The 13,464-nt window shown below is 37.1% G+C and overlaps 1 protein-coding gene across 3 annotated transcripts in view; it reads right to left on the minus strand.

The window, feature by feature from the left end:
- The window catches only part of Ppp1r9a (protein phosphatase 1 regulatory subunit 9A), a 282,034-nt gene that overhangs the window by 57,856 nt on the left and 210,714 nt on the right, over positions 1-13,464 (minus strand). For all 3 annotated transcript variants that reach the window (XM_074064722.1, XM_074064721.1, XM_074064723.1), the window contains one exon: positions 6,190-6,345. In XM_074064722.1, the coding sequence (XP_073920823.1) occupies positions 6,190-6,345 (156 nt within the window). The remainder of the gene's footprint in view (positions 1-6,189; positions 6,346-13,464) is intronic.

Raw genomic sequence — 13,464 nt, forward strand, 5'->3', positions numbered from 1 at the left:
CTGTGCAAGCATGGAAAACATTTTTTAAGTGAAAAATATTATCTTTGTAGAAGAGATTTAAGAACGTTCTAGTACCAGAAATTTTATAATCAGATAAGAGCAACATCCTCTGCTCCTACTTTACATGGGCAGCAATCACTCGCATTTGCACCGGACTGTATGAGAAAGTTTCAGCACCGGAATCAGAATTTTACAGCTATTTTGTAAGTATTGGGCTGATCTCTGTCTTACAACAGTATAAGCTGACCAAAAGAAGGAAATGATGCTGGTTTTGCCAACACATTGGTAGTGTTAAAATGAAGCTGTGGTTTATTTCTTTGCCATTTCTTTGATCAAAGGTTTATTTATGTCATCTATCTTTACACTAACAAACGTGGTTTTCTCAGGGAATAGCATATGCAAAAATAAGTTGAAATAGGCTGACTGAGTGATAACAACCCGGTCTGAAAGACATCACCAAGGGCAGCGAGTGAAGCATAGGGCGAGAATTTTTCCCAAGGTCACTAAGGGTCAGTACTCAGAAACTGGTTATTAATGAAGAAGATGCTGGATGCAGTTGACAGGCTGTAATTACAGCTCCTTTAAAAAAATAACTATCTGCTTACCACTAAGTAGGTAACAATTTAGAGCTTCTCTACATGTTAATGGAAAGTGCCATAAAGATGACTTTATTTATTCTCCAATGCATTGATGAGTTTTAGCTCATCACAGAAAAGGTAAATAAAATACCACAATGTTTGGAGTTCTTTTTTATCTCACAAGGAATGTAGAATTGTTTTTGGGCTGGTGCCAACAGCCCTGACTCCTGGGGAGGAGAGTTAAGGGGAAACACCAGGCAGTCCTTAGGACGGGACCAGGCAAGCATTCCCTGATAAAGCCTGCTTCCCACTAAGTTACCAGTGAAATCACATTAAAAAAAATTCACAACACAAAATGGTTGTGAAAGCTAACAACAAGGGTTCCTTGAATATGAATAGTCATGAAACTGAATTAAGAAAAATCTATTCAGACCTCACCTAACAGTCAAACTATGGCACCAGAAACTGACCAGACAGTCAGGAAAACCGAAGCTTCACTCTCATGACAGGAGGCCACTTTGTGCTACCCTCACTGTTTGCTTGAGAGCCAGTCTGTCCAGAGAGAGAGGTGGACAACCTTTACCATATAGCCCAGGAATGGGACCTCAACCAGGTTGTCCAACTTCTTCAGTGTTCTGTACTTGTTCAGAACGTAACTATTAGAATGCAGAATGCTGGCAGGTGCACTACATTGCACGTGCATTGCACACTTTCATCTGTAGATTCCAAAGTAGAGTAAAATAGACACAGGTGATCCACAGAGTTTGTTATTTGGCCTATGTGGTCTGTTTTCCCTTTATCTTGAAACAAGAAGTTTTGTATTTGTGCTTGGTAATTATTCACCTTTTAACATTTTGAATCCCATTTCTAAACCTGTATCAAGATAAAGAAAGAGAGCATCAATGGAAAAACATAAGCAAGCAAACCTATGAAAATGACGTGTCCTGTGATTAAAAAATATCTTAAGGTTACTCATGAGAATAACAGAATGAAAGAAAGTAAAGAAGGTGAAGTAAGGATAGAAAGGAAGAAAACTAAACCTTGAATAAGAGAACTAAATCATGTTATAAGTGCTAAAGAGTATAAAGAAATTTGAAGTTAAAAACATACTTAATGATGCAAAAAAACTGAGTAACATTGATATAGCAGATCAAATTGGAGAAATAATCCCAAACGTGGAAAAGGGGGCAAATAAGTATTGATGACAGTGTTTCCAGAAAAGTAACAAAAATAGAAAAAAAAAAACCAGAAACTGAAGAAAATATTAACAGACTAAACCGAAAATAAAACAAAATAAAAATAAACATAAAACAAAGAAAGCATATTAAAAGTGAAAAATTAATGAAAGGAGGCCTGCTTTAAGAAACTATAATTTAAAAAAATTCTAAGTATAGGCTGAAAAAAACAGAAGCATCCAAATGCCAAGTTGATGTTAGACTTCCTTCAAAATATGCCTAACACAGTGAAGCTTACCCTACAATATTTTTAGTAAAAAGCTTATGAATTAAAATGTTAAACCCACTAATTATCATTTTTATTTCATGATCATCAGAATGTCATTCTTGGTATGAAAAGCTCATGAAAAAATATACCCTGCACAAACACCAAATAAAGTTCTTAAAGATATATTCTAAGAAGTTAGAAAAAATTCAAAGCTTAAGAATTAGGAACTGATGCTAGAAAAGGAATAATAGTAGAAACTGATTAACCTGAGAGTATATGTATTAGCTGCAAATGTATTCTAAAGCAATCTGAAAACATAAATTTAAAAAAATGTATTAGGTTGCTGGGCATGGTGGTGCATACCTACAATTCCAGTACCTGGAAAGCTGAGGCAGGAGAACTGAAAATTCAAGGACACCCTAGGCTACAAAATGAGTTCAAGGCCAGCCTAGGCTGTTGAGTGAGACTCCGTTTCAAAAAAACCACATTTTAGTAACAATCTCTCTTAGAACCTATGACTGTATCAAAAACTTCCATATGGGGCATTTAAATGGCATCGTTTTTTCTTATTTTTTTAAGTTATAGTAAAAAAAAGCATAAAAGAAACATAAAACAAGATGTGAGTGATTAGATATCAAATAACAATTATACTAAGTTTAAATTGGCAAAATTTTCTTAGTAAAAGATATAGACTCAGAGGGGGCATGGCTCAAGTGATAGAGCATCTGCCTAGCAAACATGAGGCCGTGAGTTTGAATAACAGTACTGCCTCCCCACAAAAATATTTCAAAGACACAGTCTTTAAGAGCACTCCAAGATCATATTTTTTGAAGTCACACTAAAACAAAGAGCCAAAATTAGGATTTATTAAGAGTAGGTACATATTTATACACGTGTGTGTTTGTCCAGCAAAGGAGTAGTCAGAATATTATTGTCAGATAAAGTGTACTTAAAGGTAAAAAAAATCATTGTCATATCTGATGAACTTTAAATACAACATCAAAACAGATAATCAAAATCCTTAAGATACAAGAATAATAATGAGGTATGATTTAACTCTATACATCTATCCTCAGCATATTAGACTAAGGAATAAGTAAGGAAAAAAAAAAAGGATTCAGATGGTCTAAAACAAATGTCACTTTTATCATAGATACTCCTATTAATCTAGAATAAACATTTTTCCAAAAAATTGAAAGTTGAAAGGACAATGTTATCGTCTGTGACATAATAAAATATTAACTTTATAAAAATTTTACAAATTAAAGCTGTCTCTCCAACTATTCAGGTCAAAGAGAATATGAAGTAGTAAAAATGAAAATCAGAGACTATTTACAAAGTGATGACAAGAAAAATCACACTGGAAGTGAAATATGTAGCAAAAGGCACAACAATATACAAATTCATCATTGTAACTGCTTGGATATTTAAATGATAAAATATTACAAAAAACTAAACACTGTGTGCAAGGAGTTGGTATGTGAACATTCAAATATGCCTAAGGAAAGCAAGTGATGTAAATTAATAAAAAAATAAAATAAAAGGCAGAAATGGTTGAATTAAGTAGGAGAAAATTTCTCATTTAGTCCAACCTAGCAAACTAACAAAAGCTATTTTCTTCTTTTTTTGTTTGTTTATTTTGGTGGGGTACTGGGTGGAGTTCAAACTCAGTAGGCAAGTGCTCTACTACTTAAGCCACACCCCAGCCTTTTTTGCTTTATTTTTCAGGTAGAGTCTCCCACTTTTTGCCCAGGCTAGCCTTGGATTGTGATCTCCCTAATCCAGTTCAGTGTACAATCCTGTAAAGAATGCCTAGTGCTGTACAGTGTTTGGGTATGTCTATTAGTGACATAGGTAAACTTAAGATTGTTCCAGTGGCAGCGCCTAAAACACAAATTCCATGAGAATAGAATTTAGAATAGAATAGAATTCTTTAGGTTGCTATCTGAAGAAATTAATATATACTCATATGTTAAATACAAAACAAAAGGAGAAAGAATTACAAGTAAATAATAATTAAGATAAATCTTTAATTCTTCAAAACCAAAGTTAAAGGAAAACTACAAGTTTGGTTAACCAGGCTAAAATTAAACCAGTCATGTCACATCGGATGGGTTCAGATCATGTAGCTGTATATGCTGAGGTCATCAAAATTTTTCAGTTGAAGGGCAGATAGCAAATAATTTAGGATTTGTAGGCCACTGAGTTTGTGTAGCAACAATTTAGCTTTGCTATTGTAGCCTGAAACCAGCCACAAACAAATAAACAGAAGGGCCTGGTTGTGTTAGAATAAAAATGTATTTATGTATTTATAAAAGGCAGTAAGTAGATTTGGCCAATGTTGCATAGAGGGCCAACCTCTGGTCTGGTTTAGATCATGCAGTTGCCACACAATGGTGCATATTTAAAACAGTATTTATGGAGCCCTCAGTTTTTGGTTCAATTTACAAAATGAAGGATATAACGTTCCATATCTCATTTCTACTTTCTAAGACTCTCTAACTTCTATAAGAGTGTGAGCCCTTCTTCTAGCTCTGTCATCTACTGGAGACTAGGGATCGTACTTCTTACCTGACCACATGGGAATGCTGTATAGGATAGGCCTTTGCCAAGGTACACTACAGGTTATATAGAAATAATGACGCATTCATCTTCAACAATGGAGGATGCTCCCCTTAAACAATAAAAGGTCAGTTGGTTGGGGACCTAGTAACCACTGATTCAATTTACATGTTGTAGCTCTGATAGTTAATTTGCAAAAAGAGTTCACATGGTTATCTCCATTTGCTCACTCAGGATCTACTCCTGGCCCTTCTCTGACATCTCCCTGCCTTGGGAGACTGACCTCTTCAGAATTTGAGACTGTATCACATGGACTCCCTTGCTTGGGGCGAACTCAATAGCATAACAGCCTCAGGGATGCAGTTTTTAGCAGTGGCTACATTTTGTAAAGCTTTAAGTGTTAAACAGTTCTTCTTCAAAAAAGGAATCTCCTTCCTTCTCTATACTTATTAAGCCAAAATATGGTGACAGCTTCACACTGGTGTAACTCCCTATGTATTTCACCATCCCTTGTTAGTTCTGTTAACTTTTTGGGTATAACAACTGATTCTTCTGTTTTAGGAAAAGGAAAAAAAAAAAGAGACCTTTTTAAGAAAAATCACTGCCTTAGAGGAAAGCAGGTATCAAAACTTCTGTAAAACTGAAAAAAATAACTTGAGCTTATAATGAAATCACACATTCAAGTTAGGTGTGTCTATAAACTGCCATTTATTTATTTATTTATTTATTGTTTTATTATTCATATGTGCATACAACGCTTGGGTCATTTCTCCCCCCTGCCCCCACCCCCTCCCTTACCACCCACTCCGTCCCCTCCCTCTCCCCCCCACCCCCTCAATACCCGGCAGAAACTATTTTGCCCTTATTTCTAATTTTGTTGAAGAGAGAGTATAAGCAATAATAGGAAGGAACAAGGGTTTTTGCTGGTTGAGATAAGGATAGCTATACAGGGAGTTGACTCACATTGATTTCCTGTGCGTGGGTGTTACCTTCTAGGGTAATTCTTTTTGATCTAACCTTTTCTCTAGTTCCTGGTCCCCTTTTCCTATTGGCCTCAGTTGCTTTTAAGGTATCTGCTTTAGTTTCTCTGCGTTAAGAGCAACAAATGCTAGCTAATTTTTTAGGTGTCTTACCTATCCTCACCCCTCCCTTGAGTGCTCTCGCTTTTATCATGTGCTCAAAGTCCAATCCCCTTGTTGGGTTTGCCCTTGATCTAATGTCTGCATATGAGGGAGAACATACAATTTTTGGTCTTTTGGGCCAGGCTAACCTCACTCAGAATGATGTTCTCCAATTCCATCCATTTACCAGCGAATGATAACATTTCGTTCTTCTTCATGGCTGCATAAAATTCCATTGTGTATAGATACCACATTTTCTTAATCCATTCATCAGTGGTAGGGCATCTTATAAACTGCCATTTAAATTAGTGATAGTGCAATGAAATCTATTGAAATTTTACTTTGAAATCTGAGACTCATAAAAACCTGTTATTCAAAAGCTTTCATTAGAAGATTGATTATTCTTGATATCTTATGCAAACAAAACACTATTTAATAATGAAGTGGACAAGCACAGATAAATATTTTGTAGATCATTGGCTTACCTCTTTGAACTTATGACTGAGCTTGCTTGTGTCCAGGTCTGAGGGGGAAAACATGTCCTCATTCTCAGGCAGCTCAAAGACTTCAATAGCCATGTCACCACCAGGAAGAATGGGCCCTACCTCATCTTCTTCTTCATCTGTGGCATATTCTCCTGTCTGAAAGGAGCAGAATTTCAGTGGGGATTTCAGAAATGCAGCAGTCCTTACCCTGGGTGGAGATGAGTTATTTGAAAGTATTTTATAAAAGAAAAATAAATCATGTCACCAAATGGTAAAAGTGTAAGTCAGCTTTTTAACTGAGCATGCCTCATGCAGCCAGTGTTATATACAAATGTTAGTTCAAACAGCCAAAGGAACAAGTCTGTGCCCCACACAGGGCATTTCTAAAAATCTGACAGCATCAACAATTGTTTTTTCAACTTGAATATTTGATGGTTTTACTAAATAAAAAATTATGTTGCTAAGAGAAATAAGTAATTTCTTTAAATTCCCACTTCCTGTTTGAAAAAGCCACCCAACAGTGAGAGCAAGGAGGAAGGAAACAGAGATCAAAGGTTCATTGAGTCGGAGGGAAACTTAATTAAGCCTTGCAAAGGTTTACTACCTTAATTATCCTAAGCTTTAGAGTTCCTTCAGTTCTGTTTGGTTTGTTAATTACTTCGGTGGTCCACTAGTAAGCCATAGAATAACCTATAGGTTTCTAACTCACAGACTACCCATAAGTCATATTATGCTTGCGTAGGGCTTTTATAAAACTACTATTTTGTCAATATGAAAAAAAATTTCATGTAAAATTCTAGATACCCAGCTTTTTATTTTTGAGGAAGCCAAAGACCTGTCAATATAGGCACACTGGATCCTAACAATTGGCCAGCACTGGTCATGGTTGCCCCTTTCAGATGGGTCATCTGCCTTCTAAAACACAGAAACTTCCCTAATGCTTCATCACTGCTGTGTGCCTCCCTCTTTTGTTATACCTTCAGACCCCATAGGTATCCTGAGTTCATGACCTCTGGAATAAATGTTCCTCTCCGCCACTAACTTCCTTAACATTATTGGAAAGTAGCTCTTCTCCCGGCAGCATCAGGCTATGAGACTATAATTCAAAATAATTGTTTGACATCTTTACCTTATATAATTTAAAGACAAATCACTGATTCAGATGGTTAAAAAGACAAAGTTCATTTAATTCATCTCTGTTCCCTTAGGTAGTACTTTAATACATAAAACACAGATAGGAATTCATACTGCCTTCAAAAGAACCTTCATAAAGAGCATATTAATGTTTACTCCTTTGATTACATAGGCTCTTTTCCTTATTGCTCTGTCATTATATTCTTCCTGCACATGAAGGAAATCTCGTAATTAACCTCGATGTGATAATTCCAGTGTCCAGAAGACCACTATTCAACTGTTTCTTCAAATCAAATAATTTCAGTTTCCTCAGTAGTGTCAGTCTTTCTCTGCAATTGTCTTGGTGGCTGTATTCTGACTTTTCATCAAGTGCTCCATCTTTCTCTAATTGTGGAACCTAGGAGTAGACACAATTTCTACTAAAGAAACCGAGGCCCATCGACCATGATAAATACACTGCCTCAGCATCTTTCAGACTCTACTTCCCCACACTGAGGTGACTAGCATGAAGACCTTGACTTTGACGACATTTGTCTACAGAAGTAACCTCAAGATATTTTGTAGAGCAGTGATTTTCTAAACCGGCTACAGGTTAGTTAGGACCTCCCCCTACCCCAAATAAAATCAGAGATGTTCTGACTAATAGGAAAAGAGGTTGAGGAAAGAGGCTGGAAGTCTAGGACTCTTCAGAAATCGTCCTGAAAATGTTTAACCTATAAATACCATTCTAACTGTCTGTCACACTTTTCTGTAATTGTCTTTGTAGCTGAACTCTGGCTTTTCTCCAAGTGCTCCTCAGTTGGGGCTGGTTGGTTCCAGGTAGCTTCTGTTTATATAGTACAATGAGATCCCACAAATCTTAAAAGGACTAATTTTCCATTAGGTGTGGTTTTGAGGGTAGGGCAACAGTTACTTTGTAAATACCAGTGATGGTAACTAATAGGAATGCAGCAAGGCTGGTGAGTAAATGATCTCAAGACATTTTGCTAAAAGTTTTCATGTGGTATGAGTATGAACTTGTTTTTAACCCTATAATCAAAACTAGCAGCAAAGACAAGCCTTTGTTTTGAAATTTTAAGGCTGTATACAAAATTCAATTCTATATTATCAATTTGATGACTAGCATGAATGACTCAATAAATCTTAAACTAAATTTAAAGTCTGACTAAATCGTAACATAAATTGAAATGAATGATTTGATATTTTGCCTGCTTGAAAAGAAATACTTACGATGAGTGAGAGAATTAATATAATAAACATGTACCTAGGATGGGGCTTGACATACAATAAAATCTGAACAAATGTTTTTAAAAGAATATGTTCAAGAATTCCAGTTACATTTACTTGGTACTATCTAGAACTTCCTGAGAAGGTTTTCAATGATATCAAGAAAATGAGTTTCAGTTATTCGTTAAGGCAGCATTCTGCCACACATTTTTTAGCAGGATTAGGGAATATACAACATAGACAATTCTTACCTCTAAGGACAGTTTTGGCCTTGTCATTCACACATTCATTCTTTATCAAAATTACCTTCACAAATGTAAGCTGTTAAGGATTCTTCTTTTTCCTTTTATTCTTGACTTCCTAAGAGTATATTACCTGCAACTCTGCTAAAATTCTTATTGATCATTTCATCTTACCATTTCTTAGGATCTTCTCTTTACAATTAGTCTTACAAGCATCCTGAGGACAAAATACATTTGCTGCATTGAGTCTGCATTATTATGGAGAAGATGTTCAAAAACTTTATGGGGTCATTTTATCTTGGGGACCATTTGCCATTTCCACCCTGGAAAGGCCTTGGAATAAACAACGCATCTACTTTAGAACTTCATAAACATCTTGAAATACGAAAGCTACATTTAGTGGACTAAGAATAGTAGGTTCTTTTGATTCTTTTATTTTTATTGAAAATAAAAATTATTTTTATGGTTACCCTGTATGTAAAATAAACAACATGGAACAATATATTAGCAGAATGTTGTAAACCTCAATAATTAGACTGATTCTGCCACTTGTAAAGGAAGAAGGAACAACTTAATGAATCTTCCCAAAGTATTATCTCTGTTTTCACAGATAAAACAACTTCCTTTATGCCATATTACATCAGAGCACTTAGTATTTTATTTAATAAAGTAATTACAATAGCAAGTATACTGACAGGTTCTATTCTTAGTAAACACAACTTTTGACTGGTGGGAGCAGGAGTGTGTAGACAAATTAGAGTCTGGAACACTCATGAGGGCTGAAGAAATCAGTAAACATTTTACAGAAGGAATAAAGAGTATTGGTTATATTGGTGAGCTGATGAAGTGGGGATCAATGAAAGAATCTCAGTTTTGTAGTCACTAAGATCTAGGTGCAAATCCTGGCTGTGAGATTTTGGGAAGGTGAGCTTCTAGATTGAAGCTTTGATTTCTTCATCTATAAAGTGAACAAAACTGTAAAAAGAGGTCCTTGGCATAACAAGGTCATCATGAGATTAAATTAGATGGTTCCTGAAAAGTACTAAGTCTTGGCATGTGGTAGGTGCTCTTTGCTGGCACCAACACTGCAGTGGCAACACACTCAAGCCCCTATCCTGTAACCAGATGTTTGTTAAGATTTGTTCTCATAAGATTTGTTCTCTTAAAAGAGCTGCATGCATGAATCTTTTATAAGCAAACTGGTCTTCTGAAGTAAAATCTTTCTTTTTGCTAAACTTGTTCTTCTTAACACTCAGTTTTGCAGTAGGTACCAGCTTCTACCCAACCCAAGAAAACTTCCACACCTCTGTACTCCTCACTCACTGGCCCCCACCTGCTGCAGTGGTCCAAGATGGATATCTGTCACATTAGAACATCCTGTGAAGCTACTGCCCTGAGGACTTTCCTAATCTATTCCTTTCATCACCCACCACACTTTGATGCTCTTATATCCACACTTCTTTCCACTGAAAGTCCCTTGAATGTGCCAGGTACCATTTATCTCTGTGATTCCAGAACAGCTACTTCACTGCTTGTCATACAGTGGGCACTGAACAAATGTTTGCTGAATAAATTAAGGCAGGGGTAGCCACATCTGGACAACACAGCAGAACCTGATTTTCCTATTAATCTCAGCTTTCCAGTATGAAATATAGTGAAGTACAGCTGCAGCTGGGACCTAACTGACCCTTTGGGGGCTTTTCTCTTGTTATTAGGTTCGACCATTAGCAGCATTTATTTTTGCTGTAGCAATGTTTGCACTGATAAATTTAGGTAAAGTAAATGGCATTAATCATAAAAATAGCCTTAATTATGCAGTTTCTGTGAGAATTTGTTTGAATCTGGATATATACTCAGACTCAGTTCTGAGAGAGAATGAATGAGAGCTGCTTCTTTTCTGGAGAAGGAAGCCCTTATCTGAAGATGTTAATGTTTAAAATTTCCCAATCTGCACCAACCATTCACATGGCTTTCAGTAAAAACATCCCCTTTCCTGCAAAGACATCTGCTTTCCCATTGTAGGCCAGTGGATGCCATGTGTCCTAGTCTTGGACTATTGGGCCACTTAGTTGGTTTAATATTGTTTGCTTAGCTGTAAAGCACTTTCTTCATGGGGTTGTTGTGAAAATTCATAGGAATGATATGTTCAAAGTGCCTAGGACATGCTAAATGACTACATGACTTTATGACTGTGATTATTTTCACCACCTTGTTTCTCCAGGAGAACCATAAAGGAGTGCAACAAACAAGAGCAGGAGCTTTGGGCTAGAGGGACAAGACCCTCAGAAGCTCTCTTCTTCTGTAAAATGGTGTAAAAGATACCAATCTCACAGGATATTAAAAGGACTCAAAGAAATACACAAAATATCCAACTTGATACCTAGCCCACTGTCTATATTCACTTCTCTTTCCAGTTGTTGTCATTCAAAAATTTTTGTCAATCTTTTGTTTTAAGAATGTTACCTGATGTTCACTTCCATCTTACTCTCTAGCTTCCAAGTACGGAAAACAAAGAACATCCATTTCTAGATTACTCAAGTGGCTTGTGTTCCCTGCCTTCAGGTTCTCAGTTCCTCACATCATTAGCAACACTGCTGACAAATTATTTTTTCTGAAATTCTTAACTAAAAATTTGCTAATAAAATCTTTATTAGCAATTCAATCTCACGTTTTCCTTCTTAAATTTTTTCTAGCAATTGTGTTAGACAATGCATAAATTAGCATTTTACTTTAGAGTATTTTAAAGTTTTCTTTAGTTTTGATCTCCTTTCTTTTAGAAAGTATACTTCAAAAGCAGGGAAGCTATTTCCTGTAAATGCTAAAATGACCCTTAGGGATCCCTGCTTCCTGGCTATTCACGCTCTTGTATAATCCCTTCCCCTCAAGGGTGAGCTGAACTTAGTAACTCACTTCTAGCAACCATCATACAAAAGAAATAATAATAATGGGATGTCACTTCTGAGATTAGTTTACATGAAAAATGTGACTTGCATCTCTTTTGTCCTCTTGCTCTCACTATTGGACACAAGCTGCCATATTGTGAGTATAAAGAGGCCCACATTACAAGAATGAGGTTTCTGGCCAACAGCCAGGGAGGAGCTGGGCCTGCCAACAGTCACACGAGGGAGGCTCTTCCGAGTCCTGTGGACAGCTGCGAGCGAGCTTGGAAGCAGACCTTCTCCCAGTTGAGCACTTAGATGACCGCAGCTCTGGCTGACACCTTACTTGCAGTCTTGGGAGAGATCTTGGGTCAGAGAATCCAGCTCAGTTGACTCACAGATACTGTAATGTATAAATGTTTATTGTGTTAAGTTGCTATGCTTTGGTGGGAATTCGTTGTGCAGGAAGAGAAGGGGGATGCTGTCATAACAAATGCAGGGAACAAAACAGGGAAGTGGCTTTGGAAACCAGCAGTGGGCAAAGGCTAGAAGGATTCTGAAGAGTGTATTAGGACAAGCCTAAATTGAACTGAATGGACTGGTAGTGGAAATCAGGAGGTGGGGTCCTGTTGTGGTAGTGGCAGAAAGCTTAGCAACACCATCACCTTCTCTAATGAGAAGGTAAGAATGTTCCTAGTGACCGAGGTGATCTCACTAAGTGAATTTCCAAACAAAATGCTGAAGGTGCTGCCTGATTTTTTTTTTCCTCACTGGCTGTAACAAAATGTAAAAGAAATAAACAGAATGAGAGTACTATTAAACAGAAAGGAAACAAAACTTGATAGGTTTGCAAGTCTTAAAATTAAGTCTACAATTAAGAAATGGCTTTCAAACACAGTTCAAATGGAGGGTACAGGGTAAATGCAGAGGAGGTAACCATAACATCTTAAGAACTGCAAGCTTGGGAAGCCCCCGTTTTAAATAATGGGTGGTAAGCAAATCTGCCACCGCCCTAAAGGGAGGCACTATTTCTATTTATTCCAAGACTGTTCATCATACAAATATCACCGAAACGGAATCTGAAACAAAGGCCACCTGTACCTTGGCTCATCGGACATGCAGAGAAGAGACATAGCAAATCACCTCTCACCAGTACCTCCCCTCATTTCTGCATTGGCTATGGCTTCTGGTAGATTTTCCATGAGTATGACACTCACATTGATCAATGTGACCAACAGCAACCAGGACTGACTCCATTCAGTCTACCTCACAGTACATAGCCAAGTCTATACACAGAACCTTAAGTAGCAAAATTCATCTAACTTTCAGTACTGGGAGCCTCTATTTTCCACATCCTACTGGCTAAACAAATCTCACAAACCATCAGATCTACCTTACAAACCCAAGTCTGTAAGCTTCTGTACTGACCTTTCTGCTTGGCCTAAAGCATTCATCTAAATAAAGCAAGATGTACCAGCAAATGCAGACTTGGCTTTGGCAAACAAGGAGGAAGTGTAAGGTGTGGCATAAATCTATTGTTTCAAACAACCCTGGCCAGCACAGTGAGGCCAATGTGCGTGCCTTCCAGGACTGAGGCGGTACGCTGATCTTATCACCTAATGTCAGAAACAAATTTTGTACTACCTTATCTAACTAAATGACTGCAATTATAAGGGTAGTTGCCCACAGGGTACAGATAAATATTCCTCAGGAAAGCTCCTCTATATAACCAAGGGCAGCCTCATTTTGGAGGGGTCGATACAGTCATCTGAAGGTTACATGGCCTGATGGTT

The sequence above is a fragment of the Castor canadensis genome, chromosome 2, assembly GCF_047511655.1.
Source record: "Castor canadensis chromosome 2, mCasCan1.hap1v2, whole genome shotgun sequence".
NCBI classification, from domain to species: Eukaryota; Metazoa; Chordata; class Mammalia; order Rodentia; family Castoridae; genus Castor; species Castor canadensis.